The 21,598-nt window shown below is 43.4% G+C and overlaps 1 protein-coding gene across 6 annotated transcripts in view; it reads right to left on the reverse strand.

Moving 5' to 3' along the window:
• Positions 1-20,982, reverse strand: part of FAM168B (family with sequence similarity 168 member B) — a 38,557-nt gene extending 17,575 nt beyond the window's left edge. Inside the window, exons 1-3 of one of the 6 annotated variants that reach the window (XM_036857389.1) lie at positions 19,630-20,982; positions 13,259-13,339; positions 5,266-5,349 (exon numbers count right to left, since the gene is read on the reverse strand). In XM_036857389.1, coding sequence (XP_036713284.1) covers positions 5,266-5,349; positions 13,259-13,328 — 154 coding nt within the window. In that variant the 5' untranslated portion in view covers positions 13,329-13,339; positions 19,630-20,982. Of the gene's footprint in view, positions 1-5,265; positions 5,350-13,258; positions 13,340-13,515; positions 13,535-14,682; positions 14,702-18,585; positions 18,739-18,774; positions 18,794-19,629 lie in introns of those variants that run through there. The other 5 variants (XM_036857390.1, XM_036857394.1, XM_036857392.1 and 2 more) reach the window with 5 other exon arrangements.
• Between the last annotated feature and the right edge of the window lie 616 nt (positions 20,983-21,598).

Here is a 21,598-nt window from a genome sequence, read left to right on the forward strand (position 1 = left end):
AGGCCAGAGTAGGAGAGAGGGTTTCAAAAAGACACCACCAAGAAAAGAAAACACGAACACCTTACGTGGCCTAAAATGCTGAGAAGAGACCCCACGCCTGGGGGGAAGTTGAGGGTTTAATTAACGATGTGGTTACAGAAATCTAATAAAGGACACTAGGTCCAGGGAAGAAAAAGTAACTGCAGAAGAAAACAGCCACTCGTTCACAGCAGTGAGCAATGCTCACAGGGTCACAGTAACAGGGGTAGGAAGGAAAATTAGGAATCTTTAAACTATGTGAATGTAAACCTTTAACTTAAGTGAGAGAGAGAAACAGAGGCCATGACCCCACAACCTGTTAACACGCTAATGCTCTTCTCTGCTGTGTGGCCACCATAAGTGAAAATTTTTAAACAAACCTGGGATCTTACTCCATGGACATAATTCTGAGCTTAAAAAGAAAGAAAGTGGCATATCGTAAAGCATTTCCACTTACTAAATATCCCTCATAAACAAGTAATAAGACCAGTTAAACACTGAAATAAACCAACAGTTTAATCAAACCATTACTTTACTAGATATACCTGCACGTACACATAAATATTTGCGTAACTGATTATTCTCATTTTTAAGCTTCTTTCTCTTATATGCCAAACTGTCCTCCAAAAACGTTTCCCCAATTTATCCGCCATCAAGTCATGCATGGCAGCAACCACAGAAGCCCTTCCATCACTCTTAGCAACGTTTTCATCTTTTAAAAATATGTGCCAATGTAATATCTAAATCACCTCTTACATAGAGCTTACTACAAAGAACTGAATGTTTTTTTGATGATTTCAGATGATCAATGCAAATATTCGTTACAGATACTCCTGGCTGTAAATGGGAACAGAAGAGAAGCCTGAATGTGCAGCCTTGGTGCCTTGGGAGCTTGACTGCATGCTTGCAGCTAGAATCCTCAAATAACACAGCTGAGGACATATAATGATTCATTAAACAAAATGCCAAAAATGAAACGTCTTTCCCAGGAGTGACAAGAGTCAGGATTTGAGCCACATCTTGCTAATGCTACAGCCCAAACTCTTTCCAATATATTGTTCTGATTCCAAAAAAAGACAGCCCTCTCTGGTTGCACATGTACTCAGCCTACTAGGCTTGTTCATGAGGATGAAATGAATACCACCTCCATTTCCAGATTCTGAGTAATGGAACTTTTCAGCAAAAGACATGACATCTCCTCACAAGGTTCTCTAAAACCTCCCTATGTCACACTTGTAAGAGCTAAGAAATAAGCAGTGTTAGGGCTGCAAAAGTGCTTTAAAAGCCACATACACAACCCCTATACTATACATCAGCTTTGTCCGAAAATCTGGTGGTGAGAGAACCAGAACATTGAGAAAGCAGCAGAAACGGAGAAAAATTTTGTTTAATTTTTCTATAGTGACAGTTTTGGCTTACTCATCACATAAGAAAAAAAGCCCACTGAAAAAGGAAATTTAAAAATTCAAGCTATGAAAATGCTGAGGCTCCCAGAAAAAGACGGGAGCCCAGCGGTAGCCTAGACTCAGATCAGGGAGCTGCAAGCACTCGCATGACACCGGCAGGACCTTCCAAGTGCCTTCCATCTTTCTCATTCGCCAATTTCACATACATCTTTATTCCCAGCTTCTCCTAAAAATCTGAAGATCCGGCAATGCTGGGCCAGCAGTGTGGCAGCCGACAACTATCCAGCACCCATCAGTGGACACCCCTTTCAAAAAGGCAGGCCCTCTTGGCAGCCACCGTTCCCACCAAGACCACTACTCCCACCTGCCCGCCCCAGCTTCTGGGTTAGAGGAACAGCTTGAGAGCAGTCTTGGAAAAGAGGCAAGAAAGGGCCCATCTCTCTACAAGAAAGGAAACACGCGAGAGAAGAGGAATGGCACCTGTTCTACAGGTTGGCCAGAGGAGGAAGCTATCAGACACCAGCACCAGCCCACTAAACACCAAGCTTTCCCTTCAGGGGAGCACTTCACACCCTGGGCAAGGAAAACGGCTTCACCAGCCTCAAATAAACCTGAGGCTCTTTTTGTAAAAGAATAAGAAAGTTGGAAGCTTATAGTATATTTTTACATCAATTTGTACTCCATAGAGAAAATGAGTACAAGTGAGCTACACTGCAGAATTCTAGAACAGTGACATTTTATGGTGGTCTGCAGCATGATCACATACAGTAAAAAAAAACAACTAATACTTAATACAAACATAAACTTCAATCCATTCCTACCACCATATAGAAAAATTAATCCAAAATGTGTCATAAACCTAAATGTGAAACCTAAAATTATAAAACTTGTAGGAGAAAACCTTTGTGATGTTGGGTTAGGCAAAGATTTCTTAGAAACTATACCAAAACCATGATTCATAAAAGAACAAGATGATAAAGTGAACTTCATTAAATTTAAAAACTCTTGCTCTGGGCTTCCCTGGTGGCGCAGTGGTTGAGAATCTGCCTGCTAATGCAGGGGACACGGGTTCGAGCCCCGATCCAGGAAGATCCCACATGCCGTGGAGCAACTAGGCCCGTGAGCCACAACTACTGAGCCTGCGCGTCTGGAGCCTGTGCTCCGCAACAAGAGAGGCCACGATAGTGAAAGGCCCACGCACCGTGATGAAGAGTGGCCCCCGCTCGCCACAACTAGAGAAGGCCCTCACACAGAAACGAAGACCCAACACAGCCAAAAATAAATAAATAATTTTTTTTTTAAAAAAAAGCTCTTTTAAAGACACTGTGAAGAGCCACAGACTATGAAAATATATTCGCAAATCATATATCTAATAAAGAACTCTCAAACCCAACAATAAGAAAACAAACTTAAAAACTGACAGGCAGAAAAAGATGTACACAAACACTTAACCAAAGACACACAAGTGGCAAACAGGCACATGAAAAGATGTTCAACATTATTAGTCATTAGATAAATTCAAATTAAAACTACAGAAGATATCACTACATATTCACTAGGATGGCTAAAATTAAAACGAATGACTATATCAAGTATTAGCAAAGATATAAAGGAACTTGAACCCTCCCCGACCGCTGGTGGGAACATGAAATAGCACAATTCCTTTGGAAGACAGTGTGGCAGCTTCTTACAAAGTTAAATATACGCCTGCCTTAAGAGCCAGCCACTCCACTCCTCTGTATTTACTCAAGAGAAACGAAAGTGTATGTCCACATAAAGAATGTACACAAATATTCACAGCGGTTTCATGTGTAACAGCCTCAAATTGCAAACAGCCCAAATGTTCATCAACCAGTGAATGAATAAGCAATTTGTGCTATTTCTGTACAATGCAATACTACCCAACAATAATAAGAAACGAACTTCTGATATACACTACAACATGGATGTCAAAAATTATCCTGAATGAAAGCCAGTCCCCCAAAAAGGACATTCAATATGATTCACTTACACAAAATTTTAGAAACTACATACGATCTGTAGTGAGAGAACACAGATGAGTGGTTTCCTGGAGCCTAGGTGAGGTCACAAAGGGGCAGGAGAAAACTTTTGGGGACGAGGGATATGCTCACTCTAGACTGAGAAGGTGGCATACATCATATCAAGTACCCTTTAAATATATCCAGTTTACTGAATGTCATTCAGACCTCCAGAGAGCTGTTTTAAAAAAGTTAAACAAGATGAGATGCTTCACAAAAGGAGATGGTGGTGCCATCTGGCCCTTAAATAATCTAGTGAGTAATAACATAATACTGCTTGTCCCAGGGAAGGGATGTTCCATAACAGATCCCAAAAGATGGCACAAAGTAGCAGGTTCTCTAGTTCTTGGGAGAGAAAGAGTGTGAATAAAAGCTATGCAAAAACAAAACAAAATCTCTTTTGGAAAGAACAGGTCAATGTGCCAAAGAGCTAGGGATTTAAAGTTGGGACGCTAGGCTTCACTGTGTCTTAGTCATGGGAAACCTTCATACTGCGAACATTACTCTGGTGTAAGTGCAGGGAACATGAAGTCAAGGACAGAAAGCTTGGGAGCAGGAAGACCAAGCTAAGAAGTCTTTCTCTGGGTGTGAGCTACAGGGTGAACAAAGGCAGTCAGAGTGGGAATGGAATGGGAGTCATGGACAGAAGGGACACAGAAGGAAGGAAGAATTTTATGATTATCAAATTGGAAGAACTCAGGAAAAGGACACTGCTGCTGTCTCCTCTCCTGTCAAGTTAACTATGTGAGGCTAGGGGTTCTGAGGGACAAAGAAGCACCCCAAGAGACACGTGAGGCTGAGCCTTTGGATCACAGTGTAGGCCACCACTGCTGCAGCAGAATCACAAAGTCCATCCTGGGTGAATAAAGCCTGGAATGAGCCAACACCAAAATGCAAGCTCAAAGAGGAAAGTCCCATTAAAAAAAAAACTGTCTTTAGGGCTTCCCTGGTGGCACAGTGGTTGAGAGTCTGCCTGCCAATGCAGGGGACATGGGTTCGGGCCCTGGTCTGGGGGGATCCCGCGTGCTGCGGAGCGGCTGGGCCCGTGAGCCACAATCGCTGAGCCTGCGCATCTGGAGCCTGTGCTCCGCAACGGGAGAGGCCGCGACGGTGAGAGGCCCATGCACCGCGATGAGGAGTGGCCCCCACTTGCCGCAGCTGGAGAGGGCCCTCGCACAGAAACGAAGACCCAGCACAGCCAAAAATAAATAAATAAATAAACTAGTAAATTGGCCACATAAGATCTTAAAAAAAAAAAAAAAAAAAAAACTGTCTTTACAAGGTCCAGACCCAAACAAATTCCACTTTCAACTGTACCACTGATTTCTAAAATCTGAAACTATTCTCATGCATCTTACATAGAAAATAAGACTTTCTTTTAAAGCCATACTCAAAGTGCTCAAGTTCTAGACAGAAATCAGTTATCTCTAAAAATGTTAGCAACATGGAAATTCTACTTATTAACATGGCAACATGATCTTTAGTTTCTAATAATCAACACTATTTCATAAATACATACATGTTCGGGCACAACTAGTTACCTGTAACAAGCTATGATTGGAATGAAGATCTGTGTTGTGGAAGGACGCCAGAAATGCAATATATTGATACAAAGCTTTATGTGCAATAAGAATTAAGCTTTTATTGTACGTATTAAGAAACCTAATTTTATGAACCAATAAATCAATTCAACCCCAAATCCCAATTCTATAACCACCTTTCTCCAAATCCATCCACTTGACATTCTCCCCCAGCCACATGGACAAAGCACTTTTGCCACCCGGCACATACGGCCTGCATACCTGTTTGGAAGGTAGGATTCGCTCCAGGGTACATGTTGGGGGAATAGGCCGGAGCTGCTGCTGCATAGCCCATGGGGAAACCAGCTGGAGAAAAACAAAGAACAATGTGATTTTAAAACCAGGGCTCCCACAGACCCAGTCGTCCTCAGCTTCTTCACCGCAACTCCCAGACTGACTTCAGGAGCCCAACAGTGCTATGGGTGCTGAGCAGGTGGTCTCTACTTGTCTCCTCTCCTCAGAGCTGTGATGGGTCACAATCATAAACATGTGTTTTTAACCTAAGAGTATAAATGCTTACAACTTTCTACAATTAAAAAAATTTGACAGAAACTGAATTAGAATGCAGAAGAAAAAAAAAAAACCTAAGCTGAAGTCAGAAAACTCCCAATTCTTCTGGCAGTTTTATTTTTGATTCTAATCCCCTAATTTATTACTTAGCAAGAGTAATAAGAGTGTTGCGAGCTTCACGTGCTACACGGGCTCTAACCAGCACCATACACAAATGGAACTGGGAAAAATCCACTCACACATTCCGTTTGCAAGCAACCTGACCTTTATTAACACAAATGAGGAATCCTTAATAAGACTAAACTACAACCACTAATTGATCACGTGAACACAACAGAAACATCAAGAAAGACGTCAGTGTTTCAGTCAAAACCAGAGGGGCCTCAGTTATTCGCTCCAGGTCCCTCACAGCTCAGCTCGATCCACTCACCACGTGACAATGGGGCCTTAAAGAGCCTTCTCTACATTCAGGGCGCAGAGCCAAGATGACCAAGGTTTGCTAGCCTTTACTACCGACACAACTAGTTGTGGGAAGCTGTAATCCCTCCAGAAAATTCTAATCTGCAGGGTTCCAAATCAACACGGCTGAGAACCACTGTTCCCTCCCACTCGGGTCCATCTTCCCGGTCACAGTACTGTCCTCCTGAAGACGCCCCTTGGCGAGTCCCATGGACTGTCTCCTCCAACATCGACTCTACCTCCCTTCTGGCAGGCAGGGGTTGGCAAGCTAAAAATCACACTGCCCAGACTCCCCCTCTTGCAAGAGATTGGACGTGATCCCAAATCCCAATCACTTCATAAAAACAAAAACTTAAATACCACGAACTGCGTAAAAAAGACTTAGCTTTTTACAAGAAATATACTTGCAAATTATTTAGACAAAGGGCACATACACTTAATATATAAATAACTTTTAAAGTTAAAAAAACAAAAACCCAATAGAAAAAAAAAAACCAACGGAAGACATGGACAGAGAGAACTGCCAACTACCATTTCGAACTTCAGGCTGGCACAAATCCAAAAGCTGAGGACACGCTCTCTTGGCAAGGTTGTGGGGTAAACAACAGTCTCACACCCTTCTGGTAGGAGCGCAAAGCAGTAAAAATCCTACGCAAGAAGGGAACTCGGCAGTACCTTTAAAATTACATCTGCGTTAGAAGATGTGGTATACCTACAATGGAGTATTACTCAGCCATTAAAAAGAATGAAATAATGCCATTTACAGCAGCATCGATGGACCCAGAGATTATCATACTAAGTGAAGTAAATCAGACAGAGAAAGACAAATATCATGTGGTATCACTTAGACAAGTATCATGTGGTATTGCTTATATGTAGAATCTAAAAAAAAAAAAAAAAAAAAGAAACAAATGAACTTATTTACAAAACAGAAACAGACTCACAGACTTAGAGAAAACTGAGGGTTGCCAGGGTAGAGGGGAGGGATAGATTGGGAGTTTGGGATTGACATGTACACGCTGCTATATTTAAAATAGATAAGCAACAAGGACCTACTGTATAGCACAGGGAACTCTGCTCAATATTCTGTAATAACCTAAATAGGAAAAGAATTTGAGAAAAAATAGACACATGTATATGTATAAGTGAATCACTTTGCTATACACCTGAAACTAACAGAACATTGTTAATCAACTATACTCCAATATAAAATTAAAATTAAAAAAAAGAGTAACAGGAAAAAAAATATCACATCTGCATTTACTCTCTCCACTGTCAATCCCACCTCAAGGAATCCACTCTGAAGATAATTTTCACAAACACTATCAACTGCAGTATTACTGGAAAAGCAAAAGACTTCAAACAACATACCCATGCAAAGAACTGGTTGAATAAAACTATGGAAACCCCACAAGATGAAGGATTATCTTCAGCAGTACTATGTATTATAAAATACAAACAAGAACAAGGCAAACCTTTGTGAACTGACAGGGAACAATCATTAAGTTGACAAAGCCAAGTGACCACCACCACCTGCATCTCTATTCCAGAAAACAAGCTGCTGTTCAGCCGGGAGGAGGACGCGGGCAGAGAGCCTTCAGCAGCAACGCTTTCCAGGGCCACCTCTGCCTGCCGAGGCCTCCTCTAACTGCCAGTGCTGCCCCAGGACCCCCCAATGAGCCGGCTGACACTGCCCACTCGCACCACGGTCCCGAGGCTCCCGCACCCAGTATTGCTTCCACCCCACCGGATCCTTACAAGCGTTACCCACCCCTACAATGGCTGAACTCCTAACTCCATCTCAGTGTCCGATACCCTCACGCAACAAAGGCGAAGTCAGAATACATGGACATCGTTGGCCTGGGGGCATGATATGTCTGTGTCCCCTCCAAAATTTACATGTTGAAACCCTAATCCCCAATGTGATGATATTTGGAGATACTTAATCGTGGTAGTCATTTCACAACATATACATAGATTAAATCATCACGTACACCTTAAAAAAACCCATGTTGTACAACCTAAATACATATGGTTTTTATTTATCAATCATACCTCAGTAAAGCTGGGGGGGGAAAAAAAGATCAAGCAACATGCTGTGTGGTTAACAAAGGAAGGTATCAACTGGATCACCTATAATTTTTAATACACTTGTTTACTACATTCCATGAAAAAAACACTAGGAATGGCAAGACACAGGACCATATGGGTGAAAAAGAAAAGAAAAAGATAAACTGATAATACAGACCACGGGTGATCCACAGACTGCAGTCAGCCAACAAGGTCTTTAAACTGTGTATTTCTTATGACTTAGAAAACTAGAGCTCAGGTTTGCTCCAAGCCGCCCCTGCTGTTCAGAAGAGCCGTGCATGGGCAACATAGTCCCGGGGAGCTTTGGTCCCTCGTCTAGGCCCTGCCCTTCGTGCTCCGCCCACGGGTGGGGAGGGGACTCCAGGAGGGGGAGCTGCAAAGGACTGGGTGGGGTTGCAGAGCTCCTCCTGCTGAAGTTGGGGAAGCGAGGGAGGGGATGGGGGGGTGCAGGGTCCCAGAGCTGGACCCGCCGCGGTGGGAGGCAGCCTCCTGGCCTCCCCTCCCCCACCTCATAGTAGGTTCCAATAATATTTAATTGCATCTCGGGCTCTCGGGCTTAAAACTCATCCACAGGCTCGCAGGTCCCTTGACTGCGCTCCTTCCTCTATTAGATAAAGTACAGGGGGCAGGGAGACACGACGACAGAGGGGGGACTGGAGGGACCCCTGAAGTGCTGGCCTTAGCTGACTAAAGAGGTCGGGACCCACGCTGTCACAGACGTCAGAGGACCCCTCAGGGCGGAATTGAGGGGGACAGTTAGGAGGTGGTCCGTGTCAAGTGAGCATGGATCACCATGGGGTGGGGAGCAGGCTGACCCCTGAGAAGTACTGTTAAAAAGATGCGTTCCTCCCTCCCCTTGAAGGATGTGGGTGGGCTTTAAGGCTCCAGTCCCCCCCCCACACTCTTTCCAGGTCCGACTGCACCTCTGGCGCCGGGCTTGCTAGCCTGGCTTCCAGTCCTAGAACTTGCCAGGCTCCGGGGGAGAATCTGGGCTGCTGAGACGGTCGCTGGGGGTTCAAGCTGCCCCTGGGTTTCAGAGGTGGAGGGAGGAAGGGTGAAGGTCGTAGTGGGGTGGGGCAGGGAGGGGTGAGTGCCCTGGCAGACTCTAACCCCACCCCACCCCCTGGCCCCTGCCGCTGACCCGGATGCCAGCGGCTGTCAGTGCCTTTGGGAGGAGCCTCTGCTTCTCCACCCCTGTGCTCAGAACCGTGCCCAACCAACTCCTCATCCTCCTGCTGCTGTGCCAGGGGCTTTTTTAAAATGTTGTTCTTAGCTCATGTGGTTTTCAGTTCCCTAAACAGCAGTTTTGAGCTCTCCAAGCTATTTAAAAGTGTTCTCCTTAAAGTGAGACTAAAGCCCACTCTTCTGGAAAAACTACCTTCACTTCAGAGGAGATATTTTTTCCTCCCCGTTTCTTCCTTCTACTGCCCTCTTATCAAGCCAGAGTCAAGCAGCTCTGTGAGCACTAAGCAAGATAAACACAAAGAAAATCACATCTAGCCATTTCACAGTAAAAACAAAGATATTTTAAAAGCAGCGGGGTGGGGGGCAGGGGGGAGGGAAGGGATATACTAACTCCAAAGAAACAAAAATAATTCTGACAGAAACCAGAAGACAATACAACTGCCTTTAAAGTGCTGAAAGAAAATAACTGCCAACCTAAAACTGTATACTCAGTATGGCAGGGAAACCCCACCCCCCCAGAAGATACATCATCAAATCCCTGGAACCTATAAATGTTACCTTATTTGGAAAAACAGTCTTTGTAGACTTAAGTTAAGGACCTTGAGATAAGATCATCATGGATTACGGGTGGTGGGGGCCTAAACCCAATGCCAAGTGTCCGCATATGAAACAGAGACGAGAAGGAAATGATGTAACCATGGAAGTAGAAGCCGAAGTGATGCTGCCACAAGGCTATTCATGTCAAGGAATGCTGAAAGCTTCCAGAAACTTCAAGAGGCAAGAAAGGATTCTTACCTCGAGCCTCCAGAGGGTGTGAGGCCCTGCCAACACCTGAATTTTGGACTTCTGGCTCCCACAACTGTGAGAGAATAAGTTTCTGTGGTTTTTAAGCCACAAACTTTGTAGCAATTTGTTATAGCAGCCACAGAAAACCAACACACTCATCAAAAATATGCTCCAAAAATGAAAGCAAAATAAAAACATTTCACAAACTAAAACAAAAGTCACTGCTAGCAGACACACAGTAAAAGGAGAGAGAAGAGGAGGGGAGGGGAGGAGGGGGGAGGAGGGGAGGGGGAGGGGAGGAGGGGGAGGGGAGGGGAGGAGGGGGAGGGGAGGAGGGGAGGGGAGGGAGGAGAGGGGATGGGGAGGGGAGGGGGATGGGGGGAGGGGGATGGGAGGGAGGAGGGGAGGGAGGAGGGGAGGGGAGGAGGGGAGGAGGGGAGGGAGGAGGGGAGGCAGGAGGGGAGAAGGGGAGGCAGGAGGGGAGAAGGGGAGGCAGGAGGGGAGGGGAAGCAAAAAGTGTTGTAATCTTTAGAGTCATCACTAAATAGCAAAAGAATTTTTCAAAAATTAAAAGAAGGAAAAATTTAATGAAAAATACTTGGTTAATCCAAAAGAAGAAAAAGAAAGTGAATGAAACAAAAAAAAAACAGGTGCTATCAATTAGAAAATAACAGTAAGATGGTGCATATGAACCCAATTATTGTCATTCCTCAGTATCCTAGGGGTATTGGTTCCAGGACACAATACCCAAAATCCACCAATATGAAGGGCTGACCATATGTCAGTTACCATATTACTACAATTAAAAGATGAAGTTGTTGGGAAGTGTTTCTTTTTTCCCACTAAATGTAAATTTTAGAAAGTTATGGACAAGCCTCTCCATTTACTGGTATAAAAGTATAAAACGGTATAAAAGCACTTTCTTTCCTTGTAATGTCTTGTTAGTTTTTGGTAGTGAAGTTATGCTAGCCTCAAAATTCTGTAGGCACATTATTTCGCTATGTTTAACTCCCACTCCCATTCAAAATACCTAGAGTGGTTACTAGTTCCTACACTAAACCCTTGCTGATCTAGAGAGTTTTATGAAAGTCAAGGAGACTAAAATACTAAAACCAAGAAAATAGACAAGACAGGTATAAAGAAATGGATAAAATAAGAAGAAACTATAAAATTTTAAACAGATTTAAAGTTACAGAAATTTTCTTTTAAATGTAATTTTAAGACCAAGAAAACCCCTAAAAAAGTGCACCTGGGAGGGAGATGCAAGAGGGAGGAGATATGGGGATATATGTATATGTATAGCTGATTCACTTTGTTATAAAGCAGAAACTAACACACTATTGTAAAGCAATTATACTCCCATAAAGATGTTAAAAAATAAAAAAAATTAAAAAAAAAAAGATGTTAAAAAATAAAATAAAATTTTAAAAAGTGCACAGAACTGGTATGAGAGGCAACCAATGTTTCATTATATAGTCTCTCAGGTAATGCTAATACCATCAGGTTTTGCCTATTGCCTGGTTTCAGATTTACACAGGATTCTCTTCAGCTATTTAGCCTTCTGTTTAAACTAGTGTTAATACGTTAAAGACAGGAGGCCTTATCACTAAATCACCTTTTATCAATTCTGGAAAATCCTGGCACTCCTTTTCTTCTAGTCTCTCTACTTAGTCCTTCTGGAGCTTTTAATGCTCCTCAAAACTTCTCATCCTAACACCTCTATTTCTTAACCAGTCTGTTTCCCCCTTTCCTTACACTGCATTCTGGTCCTCCCTTTAGCAGTGTTTTATCTGCAGCTTAACTTGAATTTTGTTCAGACGCCTTTTTTTTTCCATTTAAGTTCCAGTTGGTTCTTTTCGATATGATTCTTTCTTCTGCATCTTCAGTAATTCTAAACATGCTTGTGTGATATGGTTTCTGTTTTATTCCTGCTGTCTATCATGACTGGTGACTCTGACATGACGAATAACATCACAGTGTTCTGTAATAATTTTGACTTGTTAACAGGCAGAACTTTGTGGGAAACCCACACAACCTGGGTTGAGAACATTTGCCTCCACAGCAGTTCTGCACCTGCTGTTGTCAGGTGCTCCAGGGAATAGTGCCGCCTAGAGAGTATTTTTTTATGTTAGTTTCTCGATGTATGGACCCCCTGGGAAGGACAAGTAATTCAAAGTAGAGCCTGAAACATCCCTGAATAGTTACAAATTCTTAGAAAAGAGTTCTCCCTTCCCAGAGCCCAAGCAGAAACTGAACTTCCCCGTGGAGCCAGTGCATGGATTGTTTAGCCTACCTCTCCAATGGGAGTATCACCCTCTGGAGGAATCAGACTGATGAGGGGTCCCACTCCAACTCCCAGCCTTACAAGGGCCAAAGGCCTCAATTTCTGTCCCCAAATGGGTTGCTAAAACCCACAAATAACAAATGCCCCCAGGACAGGCGCATCAGCTCAATGGCCAAATGCTCTGGTTTTTATGTCGCTTTCACATTCAGCTGCAGAAATCTCTTCCTTTCTTCCAAGTTCGGTTAAACGTTTTTTAAATGTTTTATTCAATTTTCCAAGGGTTTTTAGCAACAGGGTTTTAAGAGTATCTGTTCCACCATATTATCTAAAGCCACGATTGTAATTCTACAAATAACTATTCCTTTCACTTAGGACAACAATTTGCTATTTTTGACCACCAACTCCTATTCCCCCAAATTGTGCTTCACCCCCTCCATCACAGCCCATGTTGGAGTAGCAGACTTCAGTAAGGTGGGGAACATGACTCAGGCCTAAATTCATCAGCAGACTCCCCTCCTGGCCCCAGGTGCTGGTGTGGAGGGAACAAGATGAGAGCCAGAGCCAGATGAAGAGACTCACAGCCAAGGGGGGGGGCTGAGCACCACAGAACCACAATGGGGAGAAGTGTGACCTGTGACGCACACTGAGAGGACACTGAGGAAGTGAAGCTGAGCACAGGAAGTAAAGAACTAGATGCCAGTCCCCACCCTTGAAGCCACCAGATCAGCCTCTGACCAAAGCCAGACCAAGCTCCTGATTTTTCAATTCCATGAGCCAATACATTTTCTTCCCTATCTCAGCCACGTGAGCTGAGTTTGTCCATCGAAAGCATTCTTAGTGACACAGAAATTCACCACGTGTTCAAAGTTGAAAAATGGAAACAAAATTTTACTTGCTTACCTGGATAACCAATTCCTTTGGCATTTGCATAGGGAACCCCAGAAGAACCCGGGCTATAAACAGGATTCATGATTTCAAGAACTAAAAAGGGAAAAAAAGTGATTTAGCCAAGCACTTTTGTTCTCAGGTTTTTCTCCATCATCAGTCTCAAAAGAACAAGAGTCCTTTCTCTAGTATATTATAAAACAAGGCATTTCACGCTGCTGCCAACCACCAGAGAACAGAAAAGGAACGCCAAAGTCCTAATGGGTGCTCACCAGGACACTACAGGCTTTCCTTTATAACTCTCTTCGGTCCATCAGAAGCTAAGGGAAAAAAGTGTTCTCTGTGTCCCTGCTTAAAACCGTGAAAAAATACCTATAAATAATCTAAATGTCCTTATAACAGAGAACAGTCTTAACCAGATCTATCCAGAGCATGAAATAGCATGCAGCTGCTTTTTAAAGTGTTTAAAAATACAGATAGATATCACGTTAATTGGGGAAAAAAACGGTACAATACTGTAATGCAGTATGCTCCCAAATTTGCACCTACATTTATGGGCATGTGCACCTCTAGCACAAACAGAAAAAAGTCTGGGAGGAAATTAAAATATGAACAGTGATTGCCTCTAGATGGGGTGGTTTAGTGTTCATTTTGCACTTTTCTCTATTGCTGAAATAACTTAGGTTAAATATATGTCTATTTCCTAAAAAAAGACAAATTAGCACAGCCCAGCAACTCTATTAACCCATTCTATAATTCCCAATCTTTTTTGCCTGAAAAGTTCACAAACTTGCACAGCTACAACCATGGTTTTATCCCTTCCTCTGAATTTTATCACCCAGTGTATTTTTAAAGTGTGAGCTTAATTAAGACTATTCAGTATTCCCTGACTTATGTGGTAGTAAGGACAAAGGGGATCTTAAATTTAAAAATAAAAACAGCAATGGGGGGAGCAACAGGTATATGGGAACTCTGCACTTTCTGCTCAGTTTTGCTGTGAACCTAAAACTGCTCTTTAAAAAAAGTCTACGTAAAAAGAAAAACAGGCAGTTCCCTGGTGGCATAGTGGTTAGGATTCCGGACTTTCACTGCCGTGGCCGGGGTTCAATCCCTGTTTGGGGAACTGAGATCCTGCAAGTTGTGTGGCATGGCCCAAAAAAAAAAAAAAAAAGAAACAAAAGGAAAACATAAAATGTACATGTATTTGCTTTAGTGTCTGCCTTCCCCACCACATCCTCAGCTAGAATGTAGATAGGGAACTGGAACTTAGTTAGCCCTATTTGCAGTAACTTCAGCCCCAATAACAATGTCTTACACAAAAAAAGGTGCAACTACCTGCTGACTTTCTAAAAAACACATGCACCTCAAAACACTCTAGGTATCAAATTCCATTACAAAGGCAAAATGCAAAAACAAACCACTTCATATTTTCAGCTCACCTGACTCAGAATATTTACAACCAAGCAGTTCAGTAGAAACTATACCTGGTCAAGTCCTTAGCCTTTGTAACAAGTTCTAAAGTAGAAATAAATTGGGGATATCAGTGATTGATATTGATACTCATTACCTAAGTAATTATCTTATTTCTTTAACTTCCAAACCAAAAGGCAGAGATACTTTTTAATGCCATGACATCCACAACCACAGCTAAGAGAGAAGTCTAGATCAGTGCTGTGCAACAGTACTTTCTACAAGGATGAAGATGTTCTCTATCTGTGCTGTCCAATATAGCATCCGTTAGCTCCAAGTAAACACTGAGCACCTGAAGAATGTGGTTAGCACAGGATCCGATTTTTTAGTTTACTTAACTTCAATCTAAATCTAAATAGTCACGTGTGGCTAGAGGCCACCACCCTGGACAATGCAGATCTACAGAACAGACTACAAAGAAACAAGGATAGGAAGGCATAGGAAGTAGACATGAGAATCAACTGTATTTTACACCACAGTTTAAGAATAAACAAATTGGTAACTGCCAATCCCCATTTTCCTGCACTTTTAACCCATTTTTGGTGGACCTACAACATGAGGATGTGGAGGTCTTCACATATTTCATCTACTTCTCTGGTTCGACTCCCATCTCTGGAGAAGTGAATACTTCCCAAAACTCTCTTTCTCTATTCTGTGCCAGGATGTAATTTCATTTTCTTAATTGAATTCAAGATAAGTAAAGCACTACACAAAGGCCACGGGGGAAAAAAAGTCGCAGCCCCTGCTCTGAGTTTGCAATCTAGAGAAGTACTGTCCAACAGAACTTTCTGTGAAGATGGAAATGTATGTCTGCTCTGTCCACATAGAGTAGTCACTAATGGCTACTGAACACCTGAAATACGGCGAGCACGACCAAGGAACTACATGTTTAACTTTAATTTTAATTGTACAGTCACATGTAGGTGATGGCTACTGTATTGGACAACACAGGCCTGTAAGACAGAAGACATAAATAATGGTGATTCAGGCCAAAGGGTGTTAAGTGCCATAAAGGAATAAAGTGTTCTGAGGGTTGAGTGGGGAGAGCAAAAATTCAAGCAGGAAGAAAAGAACGGTCAGGAATAACTTGGATTACTGTTTCCAATAAGCTCTAAACAGGTAGGATCTTGAAATGCCACAGAAATTAGAAAATGCAAGATGCACTCTTTAGGGACACTACAACTGGGCTTGTTTGGAGCTTGGAGCATGTAGGGAATCAGCAAAGATGATTATGGAGACATGGGTTAGACTGAAACCGTGTGGGGACCCTTAAATGTGGGGCTGAGCAGGAGATGTCACCTGGTAGGCCATGAAGCCAATGAACAGCGTAGCGTAGCAGTTAAACACAGGAATTACCATTTGACCTGACAATTCCACTCCTAGGTATATACCCAAGACAAGTGAAAACATACATCCATACAAAAACTTGTACATGAAAGTTTATAACAGCATTATTCATAACAGCCAGGAACTGCAGACAATTCCAATGAAGCACTGAATACAAGGCTCTCCTTTCATGACCTGACTTACATCTAAACCAGCAATACAATCCTACTCCACATGTGCCACTAAACAATGTGTAAAATTGCATTTGAATTCTAAATACCATAAGTTGCAAACTAACCAGAAGTTACGTTTCCTGAAAGCACTTATACTTCCCAAGAGGCTAATAATAACTATTTCCTAAAGTGATTAAGAAGTCATAATTAAAAATTATAGGTTAAAAAAATAACAGGATTAACAAAAGAAAATGTTTGTACAACTTCTGTGAACAACTGTCATACAGCTTTTTAAATTACTTGTTCATATGATGAGAGATTCCCCAAAGATCGTGAGCCTCAAGGGCAGGGAAAATACCTTATTCAGCCCTGTCCCCCTGCATCTCACTAGTGCCTGGTCCGGAGATAGCTCATGAATATTTTCTGAATGTTCTTTAATAAAAGAACTGTCCAATGGAAAATATAGGACTCTTCGTAGCAATAAATATGAAGTTGAGACATTTATTTAAAATCGAATTCAGAATTGTTGAAACATATCTGTTACTGATTAGTGGATATGAACGCTGAACCCACTGACCAATCTTAACATCACTAACAGTCAAACTACTTAATTATCTGCATCCTCATATGATGGAATTACTCTGCATCATCTGAGGTGTACTGCGACTAAAACACTAAAATCTGAATCCAATGCAGCCTATACATCTACCTCCCAGGTTACAGAAAAAGGCAGGAGTTAGAGGAATATGCTGAACACCATGAAGCAATCAGACAAAGCCAAAAGGAGGGCATTCTAGAGGACAAGGGGGTCCAGTTTCTTTACTAAGTCAATGGTCTGGGAAAAGGTGGAGGGTGGAGAGAAGGATAGTTCTAGATTAAGACAGATTTAATAAAGGCCATAAGAGACTTTTGTTTGGATCCTGATTTTAAGACGGAAAAAACTGTAAAAAGGTTATTTTAAGGATTTGAGGATACAAATGAATATGGGCTAGGTATCAAACGGCATTAAACAAACATTAATTTTGTTACATGTGATAATACTATTTTGGTTATGTAAAGATGCATCAATTTTTAGAAGTACATATTAAACTATGTAAGGATAAAAATGACATGAAGTCGTAATTTAAAATATTTCTACATAAAAGGAATTGAGATATTGGGTATATGGCTGTACACTGTATTTTTATATTTTTTAAATAATGAAAAATTAAGGAAAAAACCATCACCACTCTGCCTGGGATTCTAGTGCCACTGGCCACCCAGAAACCACCAATTTCCCAGTCTGATTTGGTATGGGCCGAAGATCACAATTCCAAGGCTAGATCCTAAGGGCATCACTTTTTTTTTTTTTTTAAGTTTCTCATTTGTAATGACTCAAATGTCAGAATCCCTATGGGTGGTTTGACACCTGCAGCAAAATAAGTAAGTCTCAGATTTACCTTTAAAAAAGAAGATGACAGCAAAAATTTCTCAATTTGAAAATTCAATAATAATCAGAGGGAAAGTATATTTAACACCCATCACTGTACTACTTTCTCTAGTCTCAAAATACACCATGACCTAAACAAAGTTCCCACACAAAATAGTAATTCTAAAACTTTAAAGGCCTTGTCTTAGTATTTCATATCAAGAAAACTAATGTCGAGGGGCTTAAATTCTCTCTCAGACAGCAATATACAAGATAAAATCCCTTTAATACAATCTAAACTGGAAATTCTCGGTAACATCTGATAACATCAAGAGTATATAATAAGATAAAATTCTAAACTCCCCCAAACTCTACCTTCACTATCAAGGTTTGCAATCTATTGCAAAATTCACATTTTTCTGCACAGAACAACTGGAGAGACTTCAATGATACAGACATAAAGTGGAACACAGACACAAGAAAAGTAACCATTAACTCTAGTACACTGGTGTACTGTTGCTTTAAAATCGCTCTCAACTGATCCAGGAAAAGAAGCTGTTTACATAAGACAAGTCTGGTAGACAAAAATTTGCCTGTAAACTACAGAACCTAAAAAAACTTAAAATATTCTTTAATTGCACTTGTTTTCTTTTTTAATACTTCTAATCCTCTACCTCTGCGGCATTACCCTACACCTTTTCCCCATGTTTGAAAATTCAAATAATTTTGACATCACAATTCTGTCTAACCTTAAAATGGAAATGAGCTGAAAGGCAGTTGTAGAGCAGAATACTAACTAAAAATCCTAACAAGTATATCAGGGCCTGATAGGAGGGCAGAGGCAGTAACAGCAACAGCAGCAGATGGTGCTTCCTCCTTCCTCCTGGGTTGCAGGCACTTGCCTTACACACAGCCCAATCCTTCCACTATTCCCAAGGGCTGGAGGCAGGACGAGGGCACGCTACCTGCTCGGTCTGTCCAGTGACTGCAGCACAGAACCTAGAGGAAGCCTGCAGTCTCCAACTCTTAAAGCCTGCATTTAGTCACAAACGCGACTAAACAAAAGTTAACTATGCGAACACTCGTACTAAAGCAAGCCCGATTTATAAAGCTTAAAAGAGAGAAAAAAAACTTCGCAGTGTGCAGCACAGTACCTTCAACAGTAGAAAAATTAACCTTTAATTGTTCAATTCTTGGCTGTCAAAGAAAAAATAATCCACTACTTGTTTATTTACCAAAGTTCTAAAATGTGTCCCTACTATTATCGTCAAGTTTTTCATAGACTATTTGAAAAAATCATCTGAAATTACACAAGGATGATCTGAGAACTTGAGGAGGGGAAACGAGACAAAGCTTTTCATTTAAAAAATTGTTTTGCTTGGCAAAACACTACATAATACTTTTATGTATGACTTTAATGAAGCATTAACTCATACAACCCATTAGACACATGCTTATATACACTATAAAAAAAGACGACCCCGTTTGGGGGTAAAGGCGCATCTCTCAAAGTTAACCCAGAATGGGCCACGACACGTCCTTTCTGAAGAAAACACTGAACCCGTTCAAGCTAAGCTTCTGCCGGACAAATGGAATAATGTTTACTCTGTGAGTAGACAAAGTGAATAGTTTACACACTGGAAATGATGAAAATCCTAAGAACCTTAAACCTAAGTTACAAAAACACCACCCCACTGCTTCCCCATTTCTTGCTCATTTTACTGATCTAATCACCTGGACCTTAAAAAGACCCAGAGAACATTCTCGTGCAACGAACGCCCCTCTCACCGGCCCCCAGGCAACGTCCCCGCCGCCCACGCCGCACCTGCCCGCGCGCCCGGTCGCCCAGCTCCGCCTCCCTCGGGCCTCACCGGCCCGCCCTGCCCCGCGCGGGACAAAGCACCGCCGCGGGCCCGACCTTGGCGCCGCCCAGGTCGGCCGCACAAAGCGCCGCACTTCCGGCAGCGCAAGCCGCCGCCGAACCCCTCGCGCGCCCCGCCCGCACTCACGGCGCCGCGGCGGCGGCCTGGGCCTCGGTGACCAGCGCTCGCCGGCCCGGGGCGGGCACGGCGGTCGGGCTCGGCGAGGGGCGCGCGCCGCGGAGGCCTGCTCCGATGCGGGGCTGAGCCGCGAGGCCCCGGTTGCCGCCGCCGCCTCCCCGGCCCGCGTTCCCGCTCGCCCCGCTCGGCCCGGTCCGCCTCTTCGCAGCCCGCGCTCCCCACCAACGCTGCGCAGCCGCCGAGCTCCAACCTCACTTCCGCCTGGAGCCCGCTGCGGCGGGGGCGCGCCGGCACGTGACCTCACGGCACCTTCCGGGCTCGGAGCTGGCGTGCGCGCTCCCGCCGGCGTCCGAGAAGCGCCCGGATGTGGAGGCAGCAGGGAGCCTCGCGGCGCGGAGATCCTCCGGCCGAGTCCTCGGGCTCTCGGAATTCGGAGCCTGGAGGGCTGAGTGCCTGAGAGGTCATCGGCGCCCGGGGCGTACCTGTTGACTTTTTCGAACAAACGCTCATGTTTTTCCTCACGCTATCTTTGCGCTCTTCGTGCAGTGTAGAAAGAACACAGTGGAACATAATTATAGGGTTTTATTAACTTCTTAAGAAAAAAGTGTATTCGGTTTCGTATTTTCAAACAGCGCCGCACTACAGGGACCCTTGTGTAAATGCTGCCGCGGCGAAGGGTCTGCGCCTCTCCCGACTGTCAGGCTCCGCGCCCCCGGCCGGGGTGGTCGGAGGAGCGGGAAGGCCCCGCTGCCGGCCGGGCGGCCTGGGGCTCGGCGCTGGGACCGCCCGAGCTCGCGGAGCCGCCACGCTGGCCGCCCGCGTGCTCCGGCGCTCTTTGCGTTCGCTGTTTTCGATACTCTGCATTCATTAAGTCACTTAATACTCATAATAAGTCGTTTTACAAATGAGGAAGGCACGAAGAGGTTGACAACGTTCTTCGAGAGCACACAACTCCTAGGAAGGCGACCCGGGATTGAAACCCCAACGTCTGGCTTCAGAGCACTTGCCCTGAAAGAGGGAGTTCTGGCTTTGCGCTTTCCCAGAGCTGCTCTTCCTGTCTCTGCAACGTTCCTTGGACCCACAGGTTCCCTGTGTGAGCTGAGAGCCGATGGGTCTGCCTTGGAGAAAGGTGAAGGAATCCTGTGGCCTGTACTCAGCAGGAAGAATCCAGGCAGTCTACCTTGCCCTGACCAGGCTGAGAACATCTGCTACGGTTCCTAAAGACTTTTTACTTGGCATCTCTAAGATTTCAGTGCAGGTTAAAATAGTTGCAAAGGACTTGATTTTTGGCACGCTATAAGTGATGAAGGTTTTAAATAAAACTGGATGTTATTCTTTAAAACATACCCACCATGGTGATTCGATTCCCACTATTTTCCATTTTAAAAATAGATGAATAAGTTCTGGGCTTCTCTGGTGGCGCAGTGGTTAAGAATCCCCCTGCCAATGCAGGGACACGGGTTCGAACCCTGGTCCTGGAAGATCCCACATGCTGCAGAGCAGCTAAGCCCATGAGCCAAAACTACTGAAGCCCCTGCGCCTAGAGCCCATGCTGTGCAGCAAGAGAAGCCACCACAATGAGAAGCCCGCTCGCTGCAACTAGAGAAAGCCCGCCGGCAGCAATGAAGACCCAATGCAGCCAAAAATAAATAAAATTAATTAATTTTTAAAAATACATGAATAAGTTCTGTAACAGTATGAAATTCCATTCTTGCTTTTTCTCCTTAAACTCCTGATTCCATACCACTGCCCCCAGAGAATTTAACCCTAATATATTTGTGTGTTGAGCGTCTTTATTTTTTTTAAGTCACTTGTATCTGTCAGGATAGCTAGGAAATGCTGCAGTAACAAGCCCCAAATCTCAGTGTCTTCACACAATAGAGGTTTATTTCTCACTTAGTCAACAGATGTAAAGCAAGTGGAATCATCTAAAAAACTACACAAACAATAAGAGAATCCAGCAGCAAGTGATAATTGA

The sequence above is a fragment of the Balaenoptera musculus genome, chromosome 7 (genome assembly GCF_009873245.2).
Source record: "Balaenoptera musculus isolate JJ_BM4_2016_0621 chromosome 7, mBalMus1.pri.v3, whole genome shotgun sequence".
Classification (NCBI taxonomy): Eukaryota; Metazoa; Chordata; class Mammalia; order Artiodactyla; family Balaenopteridae; genus Balaenoptera; species Balaenoptera musculus.